We start from the raw sequence: 15,196 nt of genomic DNA on the forward strand, positions 1-15,196 counted from the left end.
TTATTATTATTATTATTATTATTATTATTATTATTATTAGTGAGAAATACAAAAATCCCCAGTAATCAATGATAGGTATTCTGATTCTAAAACATTTTATTACAGCTTCACCAAACCTCTTAAAAGAAAATAAATTCATTTTCAAATTATTTCCACTTTAATTGCATTACACGAGTCATGTTATTTCATATATGTTTTACTGCGGCTGCAATCATAAATGTATTGTGTTGCCTTGACAACACAACAGCATATTCACTGAAGAGTTAACTATGTCTAATACGCGTTCTCTGCATTTTGTGAAAAATAGTTGACTGAGAACACACTGCATTATTTGAATTTGACGACTAGACGAAAGTACTGTGCAAGCTAGAGTATGGAGGTTCAAGGCTTCTTTATAAAGTAGTACGGAACAGAGAGCTATTATTGGTATTTCAGTGGCAATCAACGCAAGAGGTTATTTTGTTTTGCTGCAGATAGTATTTACAGTAAATGTACCCAAGTGGGTCATTTATGAAGCCTTCAGATATGAAGCCCCCTACGCTGGTTTTGCAACAAGCACCAATAGAACTGAAAAATTTACTATATTGTACATCACCTTTTCAAACGCCGGATCAGCAAATCAGCGTCACTTATCAAACATTTTATCTAAATATATTTTGAATTATTGCCCTGTAACAATTCTTTTTCAATGAAGGCAGTGTATTTCATTTGTGTACCTTTCAAGATGACAGCTGGGCAGGAGGGTGTTACCGTAGCGCCCTCTATTGAATGACTTGAAAATATGAAATGACTTCTGCAATTGGCTGATCCGCCTCAAGTCAACAGGGAAAATCTGCAGTGAGTAACATGGACGAACACTACAAAATAGAAAGAATGTATACCACGGAAGATAACGCATTCAATCCCCAAAACATATTTTTACGTTAAGCGTCTAGAAACCTATTTATGTTTGTTTAAAAGAAGGACAAAAAATGGCTTCAGCACTAAAGTAATTGATTACCCTAAGTACTTAAAAAACAAAAGTAATTAATTACTTCAGGTACTTACTTAAGGTGAACAAGTAGTAAAGTAATTTAGGCAGGGAAGTACTATGGTGATCGATTTTTTATTACTACTCAAGTGCTAAAGTATTGCTTTAGTTATTCAATACTTAAAATAATTTATTACTTCAGGTCTTAAAGTATTACAAATAATCAAGTATTTTTGGTACAGAATTACAAATGTAATTTTTTCAGCACTTCTTCACCATACATTTGGTCCTCAAGTATTAAAAGTAATCAGATACTAAAACCACAAATTACTAACTGGTACTAATTAAAAAAAAAATCAATTACTCTAATGCTAGATTACTTTAGGCACTAAAGTACTAAGTCATCAATTATTTTAGAATTTTATTACCTACAGTAATTGATCACTTTAAAATAAATCACTTGAGTATTTCATTACTTTAGTATCTATCAATTCATCTCTCTCTCTCTCTCTCTCTCTCTCTATATATATATATATATATATATATATATATATATATATATATATATATATATATATATATATATATATATATATATATATATATATATATATATGTGTGTGTGTGTGTGTGTGTGTATATATATATATATATATATATATATATATATATATATATATATATATATATATATATATATATATATATATATATATATATATATATACATATATATATATATATACTGTATATTCTGTATTCTGGAGTATCATTTTCCATTGGGATAAGATACAAAAGAACACTAATGTCCTGCTCTTTGGGCAATGACACATCAACATCAGCGCCTACACTGTCTTTGACTCAGCATTTGCATTATTGTTACTGTCTCTCTGAGTAATGACTGACAGAGGCTTAGCATTCAAGCTTTATCCTTTGGGGTTTCTTTGTGATCCATTAGGTGTGTTGAACAGCGTGTGAACATGAGGATTATGGTCCAAAAGAAACTGAATCTCACTAAATGAGAATGTGTTTGTACTGGAGCAGCTGTTAGGCAGCTGTGTAACACTCTCAAATACACACATGTACACACCGATAACTTGACACCATCTGTACATATACAGTAAGCAAGGTCTGTTTTTTGAAAGTGACACTTTCTCTCTCGCTCTCTCTTTCCCTCGCACTCTCTCTCTCTCTCACACACACAAACACACACACGCACACACGCGCGACACAGGTGCAATTCTCTGGGGAAAGAGAGGGCACTCAAGCTTTTAGGTGCACCCCATTACCTCCCTTTAGTGACCATGGCATGTCTGGACAAACAAGTCAGCCGGTCGAACTCATGATGTGTGATCTCTCAGAAGGGATCGATCAGTGCTCAAATGTTCCCCGACTGACAGTTGATGTATGGGCCCAGTTAAGTGAATGAGAGCCAGTCTTGTCTTTCAACATAGCTACACTTTCCTGCAGCGTATCAGTCAAGGAACACACAGGTTGCAACTGAAAGAGGACGTGGTCGGTTATAAAGGCAAAAATGGGAATATGTTGAAAGATGGCACATACAGTACTTCATTCAATGGATTCAAAATGCTTTTGATGTAAGGAATGGACGAAATTCAGCACAAGGGTCAATCTCTGGAAAATATTTTTCATCTGCATAAAATTTACCCTAATTTACACTACTCCTCTGAAAAAAGAAATATTAAAAAAAGCTAAACTATGAATTGTTGCCTACATTTCACTTTTATGATTGCTGCTTTTTTTGACTTGTCATCTTAATATTGCATTTTCTGGGCGTTTCTCGTTGTTTTTCAGTTTACTCATTTTTTCTGTTTATAGCGTCGCAGTTCGTTTGCCCCCCTCGGCCTCTGTATCTGAGCACGGCAGGTATGTTTTAATTCAACTGTTATGAACTGTTTTTTTTATCATCAATATTTTAGCCCAAACATGTACATTTATGCGTAGTAAGCATTTAAAATACATGAAAAAGAAACAAAAAATGGTGTATTCATTTTGATTATAAAAAAGACCATGTGTAGTAAGGCATTTTTTAAGTCTGTTTGGACTCTCTTTCCCACAGTGAATGAAGTATCACTTATATATTTTTTTTTTTTTTTTACTTTTTTTTCACAGTAGATGGACGTCTGGGTGACATCACTTAACACTGAAATAAATTTGTCGATTCTATCTCCATCCAAGCTGCAGAGCCTACTTATTTTTCAAATGAATGAACAAGTAGCACCATTTTAGTTTTATTCTTTTATTTAATGCACCATCTCATGGACATGACAACAACGGAATGAAAAAGACAAACAAAAGATGGTTACCAAGTACTTTTGGCCATAGCAACCAATAGATACAGCAATTGTGATTCATTCTTTGATTTCATCAAAAACAGTACGTTATGAAAATCAAGTCCATGGCATACGTGTTACCTTTACTCACATGCGTTCACTTTGCATTATTTAATTTGACCTTGAACATGCACACTACAACATTTTCTAAATTACACGGTATCACAATGTGTTTTTATTGTATTTTTTTTATCTTATTCAAGTCAAACAGACTTTTCAATAATTGGCCAAGATCACCCATGAACCACATGATCCACCTTTGCTTCACATAGATTACATTCATGCTTTGAAAATCCACTGTGATAGCATGATGCTCCGGCGGTTGCAGCTAAGGTGTGTGCTTCACGCCCAGGCACAGCGAGAGCTCGTTTTTCTGAATCTTTCCATCCTTGTTGACGTCACAGTGACGTAACAAAATCCCTCGCAGCTTGTCTAGCTCAGGACCTGTCAGGTTGGGCTGGTGACCGGACAGAAAGTGGGAAATTTTGTCAATATAACTTAAAAAGTCACCCTCTTAAATAGTTCTGTAATTCACCATTGTTTTTGTATCCAACAATCACGTTGATAACTTTCGACTCATTTTAAATATTGCAAACAAGTGATGGTTTTCAAGCATCAGTTCTTACCCTGACCAGTTCCATCATATCTTTGACAAAGCCGTCCACCTCTGCGCCCTCCAATGCTCCAGTTTTGTTCTATGATAGAGGATAAAATCAATGAAAAACAAACTGCCTTTGTAGTATACAGAGGTACATTTTGACCCTTATGTGGGTTGCTCCAATCATTAGACACATTTAATCGACCCACTTGAATTTGCAAACTTGTAATGCTTTACTTCTGTGTAAATCCAAATCCAAGGCCAAACCGCACTCAAACAAGGAAATTATACACATATTGACAGGTGTTATTTTGCCCTATATGCTAATTATTTATTCCCTGCACCATAAGATATATGTCCAAATGAAGTTTAGTTAAACTAAAGGCTAAATGCAATCCACACCTCAAAATGATTTGACTATTGAACAGGGTGACTAAATTTTCAAAATGAAAAACCAGGACACTATATTTTTGCTGAAAATGAAAGAATGAAAACACTAATCAACCTGCTGGCTGGGGGTTGCGTTATTACTTCAGCTACTGCAAAAGGCTATCTGAGACGACAGCTCAAGAGTGCCAAACTGGTCAATGCGCTCAGCATTATGCAAACCTTTTTGCTTAGTTGTGCTTGGTGTTGTGCCAATGTATAGATTTGTATCCTTTACTCCTGCAACTTGAGGTGACATGCAACTAATCTTATTTGGATTTGTCAAAAATAAAACGTTTCCACATACCCGCTGCAAAGTGCACATAGTCAGTACTGTTGTGTGCATTGATGAAGTATTTCTTAAGATGTTTATAGCGTCCTTCTGTGTGTTAGTGGCCACAAACGCATCTCCAGTGAAGTATGAAAATACATTTCTTTTGCTTCTCCACATCAACTGGTGGTGCAAGTTGCAATGGGGAATTCCATCGGGACTCAGGACGCAAGTCTCAAAACTGGGACTGTACCGGATAAATCAGGACACCTGGTCTCCCTACTATTGAATCCATTTTCCAAATGCATTCGCAGTGGCCATTTGTTAACACAAAGATATGCATACCAGTTCTCATCTCTGTGCACAAGAATAAAATAATTGTATCAGTGCTGAAAAGACAATTGTTATGCAAAGACTGAACTGGCAACCTAATAGGTGTTTTACTTCATTAATGCACTTTACCTATATGACCCAGCCTTCCAATAAGCACCATTGTTGACCGCGCACAGTATTTTACATTTAAAATGGAACACATGAATAAGTAAAGTGGAAGGTGCTGTATCAAGAAAAAGCAATGCTACCACTTGTGAAATATATGGAAACTCTTCTTGCGGCCATGCAGTAATGAAATGAAGCCCCCGGTGGTTTTTCATATTGAATTGTAAACGTTATTGACACTCATTAACTTATTGGAAACCTAATCATACTTACAACGTCATAATGATCAAAAATCTTCTCAAAATCTCGCTTCCTTTCCACAGTACTGCCAGCCTAGGGAACATAAACATAAACAAGTTCTTGGAATATTTAAAACGGAAACAAGTGAATTTTATTCTCTCTAAAGAATGTGTTTTATCAAATAAAATGTAACACGTACGTCCAACTTGAACTGGAGCAGAAAATTCTCTTCTAAAGCCAAGATCCTATTTGAGCAAAATAATAACATAACACATCAGTATTAGGAGATTAATATATATATATATATATATATATATATATATATATATATATATATATATATATATATATATATATATATATATATATATATATATATATATATATATATATATATATATATATATATATATATATATATATATATATATATCTCAAAAATCTTTTCTTAAATTGGTCAATTTATGGTATCCATACAGCGTATACTATTGTGGTTGTGGCATCAGTGATGTGATGCATTATTATTTAAAGAATAAAGTATTTTTGCAAACAGGGCAGTCAGTCCAACGTTGCACTGCATTACCTGCTGTGGTGACACATACATACTTAAGTAACACATACATACCTACAAAATGATTCATCAAAAAAAAAACAAAACATGTTAGCTGGTTAGAGCAGTGTCTACCAAGACTTACTGAGATAACGCCCTCATTTTGCGTCACAACATGCCACCAAACACCAAAAAGTAGATTTACTAAAGTTTGCGCTCTAGACAAGCCCACTTTTAGACCTTTAGAGCAATTTTAGATCCATTTAGATGTTATTTTTAAATCCAACTTTTTGTAGACAAGCAATTAAAAAGTCACATTTTCTTAATATCCACCCTTTATAATTTCGATTGGAAATGAGTGCTTCTATAAGTCACATTCTAGATTGTCCCTTAATAGTTATATTTTGGCCATCCAATGCTTGAAACTAAACAAGGTAATCAATGCAATAATCAATACAAAGAACATACAAAGAACTGTTAATATAGCGCTCACATTTGATCTAATGAGAATGTGTTGAAAAATGGTGAGTAGGTTACTATGGCAGCAAACACTCCACATATGAGTCATGCTTTTTTTCCCCTGTGATTACATACCTGGCCAAGTCGTTGAGATCCAAACGACCATCCTTGTTCTTGTCAAAGATTTTCATCTGCCGCACAAAACATTTTGAAAGTGGTTTTTGTGATGTGGTGATTTAGCAGCTTCTCTGTCCGTTGAGGCTCTGCTCAAATAATTGGGTTCCATCATACCATTGTGTCTGTGTATTCCTCCAGCTTATCAGGAGACACTTTCCGACCATGCTGTTGAAACAGGTCTTTCAAGAAAGCCTTAAAAAACACATACACACAAGCTGTATGCAATCAGGTTTGTTTTTACACATTGGGGCTCCAGAAAGAAGAGAAAAGCGATCATATTTTTTAAAGTCGTCCCTCGTATTCCCGGTTTCTACTCGCACATGTAGAAGGCCTCTTCAAGCGGTTAAATATGCTAAACATGTCAACGTGAAAGTGGAAGGACAGGAAAAAGCGGCTGAGGCTTTTCTGTTCCCTTGTCATAAAGAAAAATGGCACAGCTCCCCGCTTGCTTTTGTGAGAGCTTTTGATTGTTACCTTCAGCTCCTGGGCTGAAATGTAGCCGCTGCAGTCCACGTCGTATTTCCTCCAGATCTGCAGTGGCATCCGTGGAACAGGATTTAATAGGGAGGATGACAAGAGTGAAAAGGGGTTATAAGACAGTACTACTGAAAATTATCATTCATTATAGTGTTATTTGATGCATCGTTAATAAAAGAATCTTGTGAGAAACGCTTGATAGTTGAGGTGCAACAACCATATGTCAAAGATAAATCGATGTGATTTGAATATGAGCTTGACAAGGCACTACACATTCAAATTATAATCATGCCTGTCTAAAAAATTCCTATTCAGGTTGACTTTTCTCCAAAAGAGTCTCAAAGCATAGTTTAACACTAATACATTTTTTATATTGTTAATCAATTATACAGTACTATTGCAATGTTTTGTTTAATGTTTTAAATTTCCTGAATGCTTAAGTCATTGATTTCATGATTAGTGCTGGAAGTAATTAGTAAACCAAATGTGTTTATCAAAACAGAATACTGTATATTTTATTGTTTAGATTCTTCAACGTTTGCACATTTTGTCTATGTCTTTCAGTTGTATGACGTGGATGATGAGTGTATGACATGGGATGAATTTCATTTTGCAGCTGAGCTTAAAGAGGTAATGGCTTGATTTTTTTCCAAACATTTGAATTGTTCTGTTTTTTGTTTTTTTTTTTTTTTTTTTAAATTTTTGCTGTGTGGAAACACTCTTTATGAAACGTTCTTGAACATGCAATCAAGATTCAAGTGCGTATCCATGACAACATCAGAGAGCAGCGATGGCCCCATTTTGCTGGATTATATGAAACGTTTTATTTTCAAACAAAAAATATATAATACGGGATTTGTAACAATAACAAACATTTGACGTGCGCAATAATGTAAAAAAAATATATACATGCACAATATTTTGAAAAATTATTGATTTGAAATTTACTTCTGTCGAGCGTTAGTAGTGTATTACAACTCAATTACTATGTGTATTAATTAATAGTACAATGTGGATTCTGTCGTTTCACGTCGACGGTACGCTTTCTTGCCATAAAACGCTCTGCAAAAGTAGCATAAACTTGTCAGCCACGTTAGCCGCAGTAGTGACTTACAGTAGTACTGAAGCCGAAAAAAACAGGAAGTGGATGTGATTGGTTGAAGCAGCGTGAGGGGTGGGGGCGGGTTTACCGGTTTTGTCAGATTTGAACGGTTTTAAATAACTGTGACTTTCAAAATCTCGATATTTTGCCATATCGGCCCATGCTTAACACTATTTCATGTTTTTTTTCTTTGTTTTGTTTTTTTGATTCAAGTTTCAATGGTGAATTTAAATGTCCTGTTTTCAGGAACTGTCATTACCTTGCGATGTAGTAAGGTGCACGGGATTTATTGTGAACACCACTTGGGTTGAATCGTTATGGTCCCTTGCTTGATAAAAGCCTTCTGTCATTGCCTAATAAAACTTGCACTTAAACCCGTACTGTAGCTATACATCAATGCACATAATAATGAGTGGCTTCACCTGCATGAAGTCAACACTGTTATCAAGGGGAGCCTCTCTGTGGAAGATCAACAGGAAGTTCTCCGTCTCGGGTAGGATCATGTTAGCCAACTGGAAAATAAAGTCCATATTTGAGGGAAGGAGAATTTTCTTAGCAAACGATGTAAACGTTCAATTTTGATTTTGATACAATGCGGTTCCGGTGAACACAATGTTACAATGCCATAAACATGAGATGATGGGAAAATAAAGTTACAGTGGCTCGTATCCTCCTTAGGAGATAATCATTGAATTTGTAGGCAGCACCAAGGGAAAAGAAATGTGTGTTTGGGTGGGCTGACTTTCCTCCCGTCTGTCCTTTAATAGCATTACCGTATGACCATTAGTAGATTAAAACATGGCCGCTGGCATCAATCTCATTGAAATAGCGTCCCCCACTGCAGCTAGTGGTTGACTCCCAAACGCAATGCACCATCATGGGTGCCAAATGCATACTCTTTAACACGTGGCCTATCAGAGAGGATGCAGCAGTTCCCTGACTCTTCTGCTCACTTCCTTCCTAATTCTGTTGCACAGAATAACACTTGATGAAATATAAGACACTTGAACCACATAATAAAGCCTCTTTCAACATGGGGCCTTGAGCAGGGTTTGTCTCAATTTATTAGAAATTGCTTATCATCATCAGGAGCTATTCAGATGCAACATTTATATAATAACATCAAATAAACGCTTCAAATAAAAACAAACACTGCGGTTGATTTGAAAGAACCCTTTCTTTGCAAAACGCTTGCCTCTAATGCATGCACGAAGACTGAAGTGGAATCCTCTCAACAAAAAAAGATTAAATACAAATAAAAATGTTGTATACTTGTTTATCGTTTATTCATTTGTTGCGGTTATATGGCTGTTAATCTCTTTATAACATCGTGAGAGTCCGAGTTACAATTTATTTTCTATAAATCTAACTCAAATATGATATGTATTCAAACTCACAGGTTATTAGCTTCCAAACTATAGAATTATCCAAAGAAATTACGACAATTTGTAACAACTTTGGATCACTCCTCAGGTGAAGCATCACCAACATCACATAGTTTGCAACTTGAATGTCAAAGGTGTTCAGAAATGATGTTATGATATTGGACTGACAGGCTTACATCGAGATGACCTGAGATGACAAAGCCATTTTCTAAGCAGTTGGCCCCAAATGTCCCACAAAAGCTTCATTTGGGCATTACTAAAAACGCTCATTTATTATCCTATTGAAATTGAGCTATTGAGCTGTTGAAAGCTCCGTATTTTTTGCCGCCATTCTCAGCTTGATGCATACGCGCCCCGGATGACTCACAGATCAACTTACTTTGCCTGGTAGTCATCTTAATTTGCATATTCAACTCAAACCCCAAAGAAATCAGAGTCATGCATCCAAAATCCACACAAGAGATTCATGCACAGGCGTGCACTATTGTCTCGAGAAGAGACAAAAAAAAATCAAACACAATTTAGAGTTGTACTCACGAAGACAATTCAAACTCAACATATTTTTAGAGCAATATTCATGAACGGTTAAACATGCATACGTCTTTTTGACAGCATTCATATTCCATACCTCTGTACAGAAAAATTGACAAATATTAAAATGTGCATCTAAATGTGTTTCCCTTTATTTCAACAGGAAAAGATGATTTGAGATACAAGTATGTTGACATACAAACACAACCATGCAAAGAAATAAACTCGTATCTCACGGGACTACCATACTGATCACTCCACATACGTTTGGATCATCAAACCCGGCTGGAACATATTTTGCTCCAGCTAATCTCCTCCAACTATACGGGAGGACAGACAAATGCTGAGCGTTGTGAGGTCATTTTCAATTTCATAAAAAATGAACTCTGATTGGCCCCCCCAAAAAATCCAACAAGTGCAGCCCAGCCCAACAATATGATAAGAAGAAATCTTTGGGGATCAATTCATTTAACTGAAGACATCTTGGTTGTAAATGAAGGTCAGTGATCTCGGGTGTTTTTAGAACAGTAGCATAGGCCCTGACGGTCCACAACTAAATCAACTAAAACTGGAAAATATCTCAGCGTGCATGCTTTAAAGAGCGGGGGAAAAAAACAAAAAACATCCTTGACTGCTTCTGCATCCAATTGATCACGCTCAAGTGGAGCCTAAGAGACATTGTCCGCTTCAAACTATGGCTTTAAATCACAGCTGTCAGTCAGGCGGATATTAGATTGGATGAAAAAGGCTCCCCTTGAGAATTGACTGGATATTTGAATAGTACTTGACAGGGCCTCAGTGTCGGTCAGTCAGTGCGCTTCCTTTTGGAAAGCCTCCGGAGAAGACTTAAACCAATTAGGGCTGAGTCTTTGTCATTGAAACATGAATTAAATAAAAACAGAAGTCCAAATGCAGCAGCGGAAGAAGAGAATGGCAGTGAATTACGAATGAGGCTTCTAATTGATCAGACCAAACTGGTCAGACAAAAACAGGGGTAGTTGTGTGTTTGTTTTTCGATGAATGTGCGCAGTTGGAATGATTTGCTGTTGTTTACATTCACACATCTATTATGGGAATGTAACGAGAAGTGTGCAACAAAAAAATCGGGTTTATGAATTAAAAATATAAAACAAATCAAATTCCTGTCAGCTTCTGTGTAAATACGTTGAACGTGACAACACCATGTCACGTTCAAAATTGACATTGAACGTTATTGTTAGTTTCTTAAACAATAAAAAAAGGAAAAGTGATTCTGGACATTTATGCTAATTTGTTTAGGTGAAATCTGTCATCTGTATATATTTATTGTATCAATGTTATGATTATCTGGAATGTCCAATTGTTTGTATATATTTGGGTTATTATATATTTGTGTTGTCAATAAAAAAACAACTAGAACACCATGTTAGAAGGCATGGCGTGAAGCAAGCTAGTAGCAACCACCACTATGAAGACTTCATAACAAATGCTTACTACGGTCATTGCATTGACACCGTTGTATTATTTGGTGTGGGTTTTTTTTTGTTTGTTTTTTTTTAGGTTGGCCTTTGCAACACACGGTTGGTGTGTGTTACACGGAAGCCAACAGGAAGTGGATTTGTTTCATTTGGAGTTTTAACTTTATAATATAAATTTGGGGACGGGCGGCTCGTGCAGCAATGGTTAGCCCATCCGCACATCACTTAGTTTTACCATACCAAATCAAATAGCAAGGCCTCCTTATTCCGTTTGAGTGGTTGGTATATCATTGAATCAAAAAAAGAATAGGGTAGCGGTTGATGTGCACACAAGTTTTTATGGAGAAAGCCTCATCATCATGCTTTTCATTCAAAACTTGATAAATATATGTAAAGTCTGAAGCAGAAATCATTGTCAATGAAAACATTTCAAAGCAAAAATGGTCTTAAATTAAAAAGTTGATTCTGAATCCAATCATAGACCCAAAAATAATCGGAATCAAATCGTTAGACAGTCAACGCTTGTCACGCCTGGCTCTATCCGCTGGTGTTCTAATTGATCAGACCAAACTGGTCAGACAAAAACAGGGGTAGTTGTGTGCTTGTTTTTCTAATAAAGAAAGAAATGGAGAAAGTCACAAATTACCATCAAACTAAAACATAAATTTGATGAGGCACGTTTGTTCTGGCACTATGTTGAGATCGAGTCTAACGATGTCATTGTAAATAAAGGGCGATAATGGAGTACCTCCTGGATCTGTAGTTTTCCGTCAGCAGAGACGTCGTAGGCGGACATGAACCTCTGCTTCAGCCTCTGGACTCGCTCTTCAGTCACTCTCTCCTGCAGGGAGAAACATGAGCATTCATTTCAACTTTCTATGTCAGAATAAAGTGTTTTCACGCCACTGGATGTGCAGAGGAACTTGTGACATGATATCTCAATTGTTTGCCAATTGATACAGTGATTACATAGTAATCAATTTATAGGAAGACTCCATTATTGATCTAATGAGGCCAAAGGTGAACATTTAACTTTTTCTTTTTTTTTTTTTTTTTACAGGGACAATTATTTTATAAAGAAAAACATAATTTCTCTTTTTTTCCCATATTGTACCATATTTAAAGTATTTTTTTTTTTCAACTTGAGTGTTCGTTGTTGCTTTCATACATCCGAGATTGAAACGCTTCCCAAAATAATTGGGCGTCCCCTGACGAAGGCTGCAAAAGTGTTGTTTTGGAAAGTGACAAGAAATTGTACCGATAAAAGGTACAATCAATTACTTATTTGTGCAGCAGTCTCAAGGGTGCTTATTTTCTTTTCAAGATGGCCAACAAGAAAGGGCGACAATCTCTTGTCACACTACAAAAACAAACCATTAAAAAGCACAGAAAAACTCAGAGAACCATCTTCAAATCTTACTTTTTTTTTTTTAAACATTAGAATCAAGTAACTATGGAAACATGTATGATGAGACTTGGAGAACGCACAGACTGCAGTGGAGCATGCTGGCGCCGGATCCATTAGCGAAAAGCCAATGTTTGTCTTCAGCATCATTCTAATGTCAGGAACCATTTGTTGTAACTAGGCAAACCTTTTCCATCTAAAAGACTGAACTGGACCTTTATGAGGGAAGGCGGTTCAGCAAGCTTGCACATTATGTACTCAAACGTTCCATAGCAGCATGGGTACCTGTACAATAATAAGGTACCATAAAGTAGAAAAAAAGACATTGACTAGCCAGACACCCAAGTGAGGATAAGCGGCTATAAAAAATGAACTAGTCACAATCACTTTTTCATTCTCATTTTCAAAGAGGTTTTTATTTCATCAATCATGTTCGTTATCGTTAAATAGACACATTTGTAATTTTCGTGTGTTTTGTTATACAGAAGATGATTATAGCCAGTGAAGAAAAAAAATGTTGGTGGGATGCTCAAAAATTCCCTTGTGATAAGAAAAGTGCAGGCGAATGTCTGGCAAACCTTAGGCAAACACTTGCCACCTTGACAGAACCTTGATGAATCTGGATAAGAACGCAACATTCGCCACCTCTTGAAACAATTGCAATTCTTCGCTGCTTAGTAGGATAGGGTCGCATGGATACATTTTTATCTGCTGTTTTAGATAACATAAAAAAAATATATATAATGAAATTCCTCATCTTCTCTTCCTTGTTATTATTTTTGCAAAGTCACAATTACTTCTGGGTGGCACAACAGAAGACTGATTAGCATGTCCGCCTCACAGTTCAGAGGTTGTGGGTTTGATTTTCTTCCGGTGTGGAGTTTGCATGCTCTCCCTGTGCCTGGTAGTCCGGTTTGCTACCACATTCCCCACAACACGCAGGGTAGGTATACTGGACAGTCCAAATTGCCCTCCGGTGCGTTTGGTGTTTTGTCTATATGTGCCCTGCAATTGGCTGACAACCAGTTCAGGGTATACCCCACCTACTGCCTGAAGCAAGCTGCCATAGCCTCCAAACGCCCTTGTGAGGCTAAGCGGCCAAGATCATGGCTAGATGGACCATTATTTCTTATGATGCATTTGGATAATGATGCATAATGATAATAACTGAAAACATTGAAAATTGATCTGAAAATATTGGGCACATTTAGTTGAAAACAAAGGTAATATACCCCCTAAAAGCTACAGCTTTTATGAATATCAATTGATGGAGCCTTATTGTCCTTTCCGCCAGCAAATGGAAGCACATTTAATTGTGCTGCCTGCCCCTACATATCAAGAACATAAGGACAAGTAACGTTATATTCATAACTAATAAAACACTAATTTCATACTTGAAAAAAAAAAGCCACGGCACCAACCCTAGTTGGAAATCACTGGCTAAGATTATGCAAGTGTATCTATTGAAGTGTCCAGTTTGTTAATATCATATGATACTATTTATCAGAGGCTACAGAGAAAAACAATGCACTTATCTTTGTTGCTTTCACCCTGGAAATCGAACAAAGAAGACTCAAAGACACATGCGATCTAATTTGTGCAGAACTTGCAGTACCTTACATTTCCAATTGCGTAATTACGCATCATTAATGATGACGTGACGAATGATGTGAATGCTTATATGAACTGCTGGCGTCACGAGCTAATTAAATGAGTTGAGAGTGCTAAGTGGGCTTACTTGTGGCCCCAGTCTCTTCATCATGTGACGGAAGAACGCATCCAGTTCCTTGCCCTCAATGTAGCCGTTGTCTCGAGGGAACACAAGTATTTTATTTATTTCAAATTGAAAATATCCAAACGAAATCAAAGAATGATTTTATCCTGCACAAAAACATGCAACATTTGAAGATGTAAGATGTAACTTTTCTTCACAAGATATAAACAGAATGCATCACTTTAAACGTCTCTTTTGAAATGAAAAGATATGTCTCTCTCTTACTTACCATCTGAATCAAAGTGCTGCCAGATTTCCAAGAAACCAGCAGCGTCCAGCTTGTCAAAGGCACTGTCCATTGTGACACTCAGTACAGACGGACTCCTGGGAGGAGAGGTGGCTTGTCTTTTAAACTCTTGCTTGAACGATAAGACGTTCTAGGCGGAAACCACACCCCTCCAATTTGTGCGAAGTGCGCGTACACGACCCACGCGCACAAGCTTGTAATGATTTGTTAATGCCATCTGGTGGTTATGCATTTAAAAAGCACAACGGTAAAGTATAAACACGTGGACAAACCTGAAGTAGTTACCAAGCTGTCAAAGAAATAAAAAAACGCAGTGATCACATCGCAGCATGGTA

General features: G+C 36.5%; 1 protein-coding gene across 2 annotated transcripts; it reads right to left on the reverse strand.

The window, feature by feature from the left end:
* Window positions 1-3,209: 3,209 nt before the first annotated feature.
* LOC148426798 (secretagogin-like) lies at window positions 3,210-14,998 on the reverse strand. 2 transcript variants are annotated; one of them, XM_088411896.1, is made up of 11 exons: window positions 14,844-14,998; window positions 14,579-14,649; window positions 12,184-12,276; window positions 8,485-8,574; window positions 6,958-7,014; window positions 6,598-6,675; window positions 6,442-6,497; window positions 5,497-5,542; window positions 5,331-5,390; window positions 3,951-4,019; window positions 3,210-3,781 (listed from the first exon to the last, which is right to left on the reverse strand). In XM_088411896.1, exons 1-11 carry the CDS (start codon window positions 14,911-14,913, stop codon window positions 3,653-3,655), a joined length of 819 nt encoding a protein of 272 aa, XP_088268022.1. In that variant the 5' UTR covers window positions 14,914-14,998; the 3' UTR covers window positions 3,210-3,652. The 2 variants fall into 2 exon arrangements, with proteins under 2 accessions (XP_088268022.1, XP_088268023.1); XM_088411897.1 differs by lacking the exon at window positions 14,579-14,649 and having other exon boundaries at window positions 14,844-14,955.
* Between the last annotated feature and the right edge of the window lie 198 nt (window positions 14,999-15,196).

This window comes from Hippichthys cyanospilos, chromosome 3 (assembly GCF_059441005.1).
Source record: "Hippichthys cyanospilos isolate Australia breed blue-spotted pipefish chromosome 3, RoL_Hcya_1.0, whole genome shotgun sequence".
Classification (NCBI taxonomy): domain Eukaryota; kingdom Metazoa; phylum Chordata; class Actinopteri; order Syngnathiformes; family Syngnathidae; genus Hippichthys; species Hippichthys cyanospilos.

Bases quoted from the DNA above. Each gene is read 5' to 3' on its own strand.
- LOC148426798 (XM_088411896.1), bottom strand. From the start codon at position 14,913: ATGGACAGTGCCTTTGACAAGCTGGACGCTGCTGGTTTCTTGGAAATC. The intron at 14,650-14,843 runs GTAAGTAAGAGA...TGTTCCCTCGAG, and splicing joins GCAGCACTTTGATTCAGATG to ACAACGGCTACATTGAGGGC. The intron at 7,015-8,484 runs GTGAAGCCACTC...ATGCCACTGCAG, and splicing joins ACAGTGTTGACTTCATGCAG to ATCTGGAGGAAATACGACGT.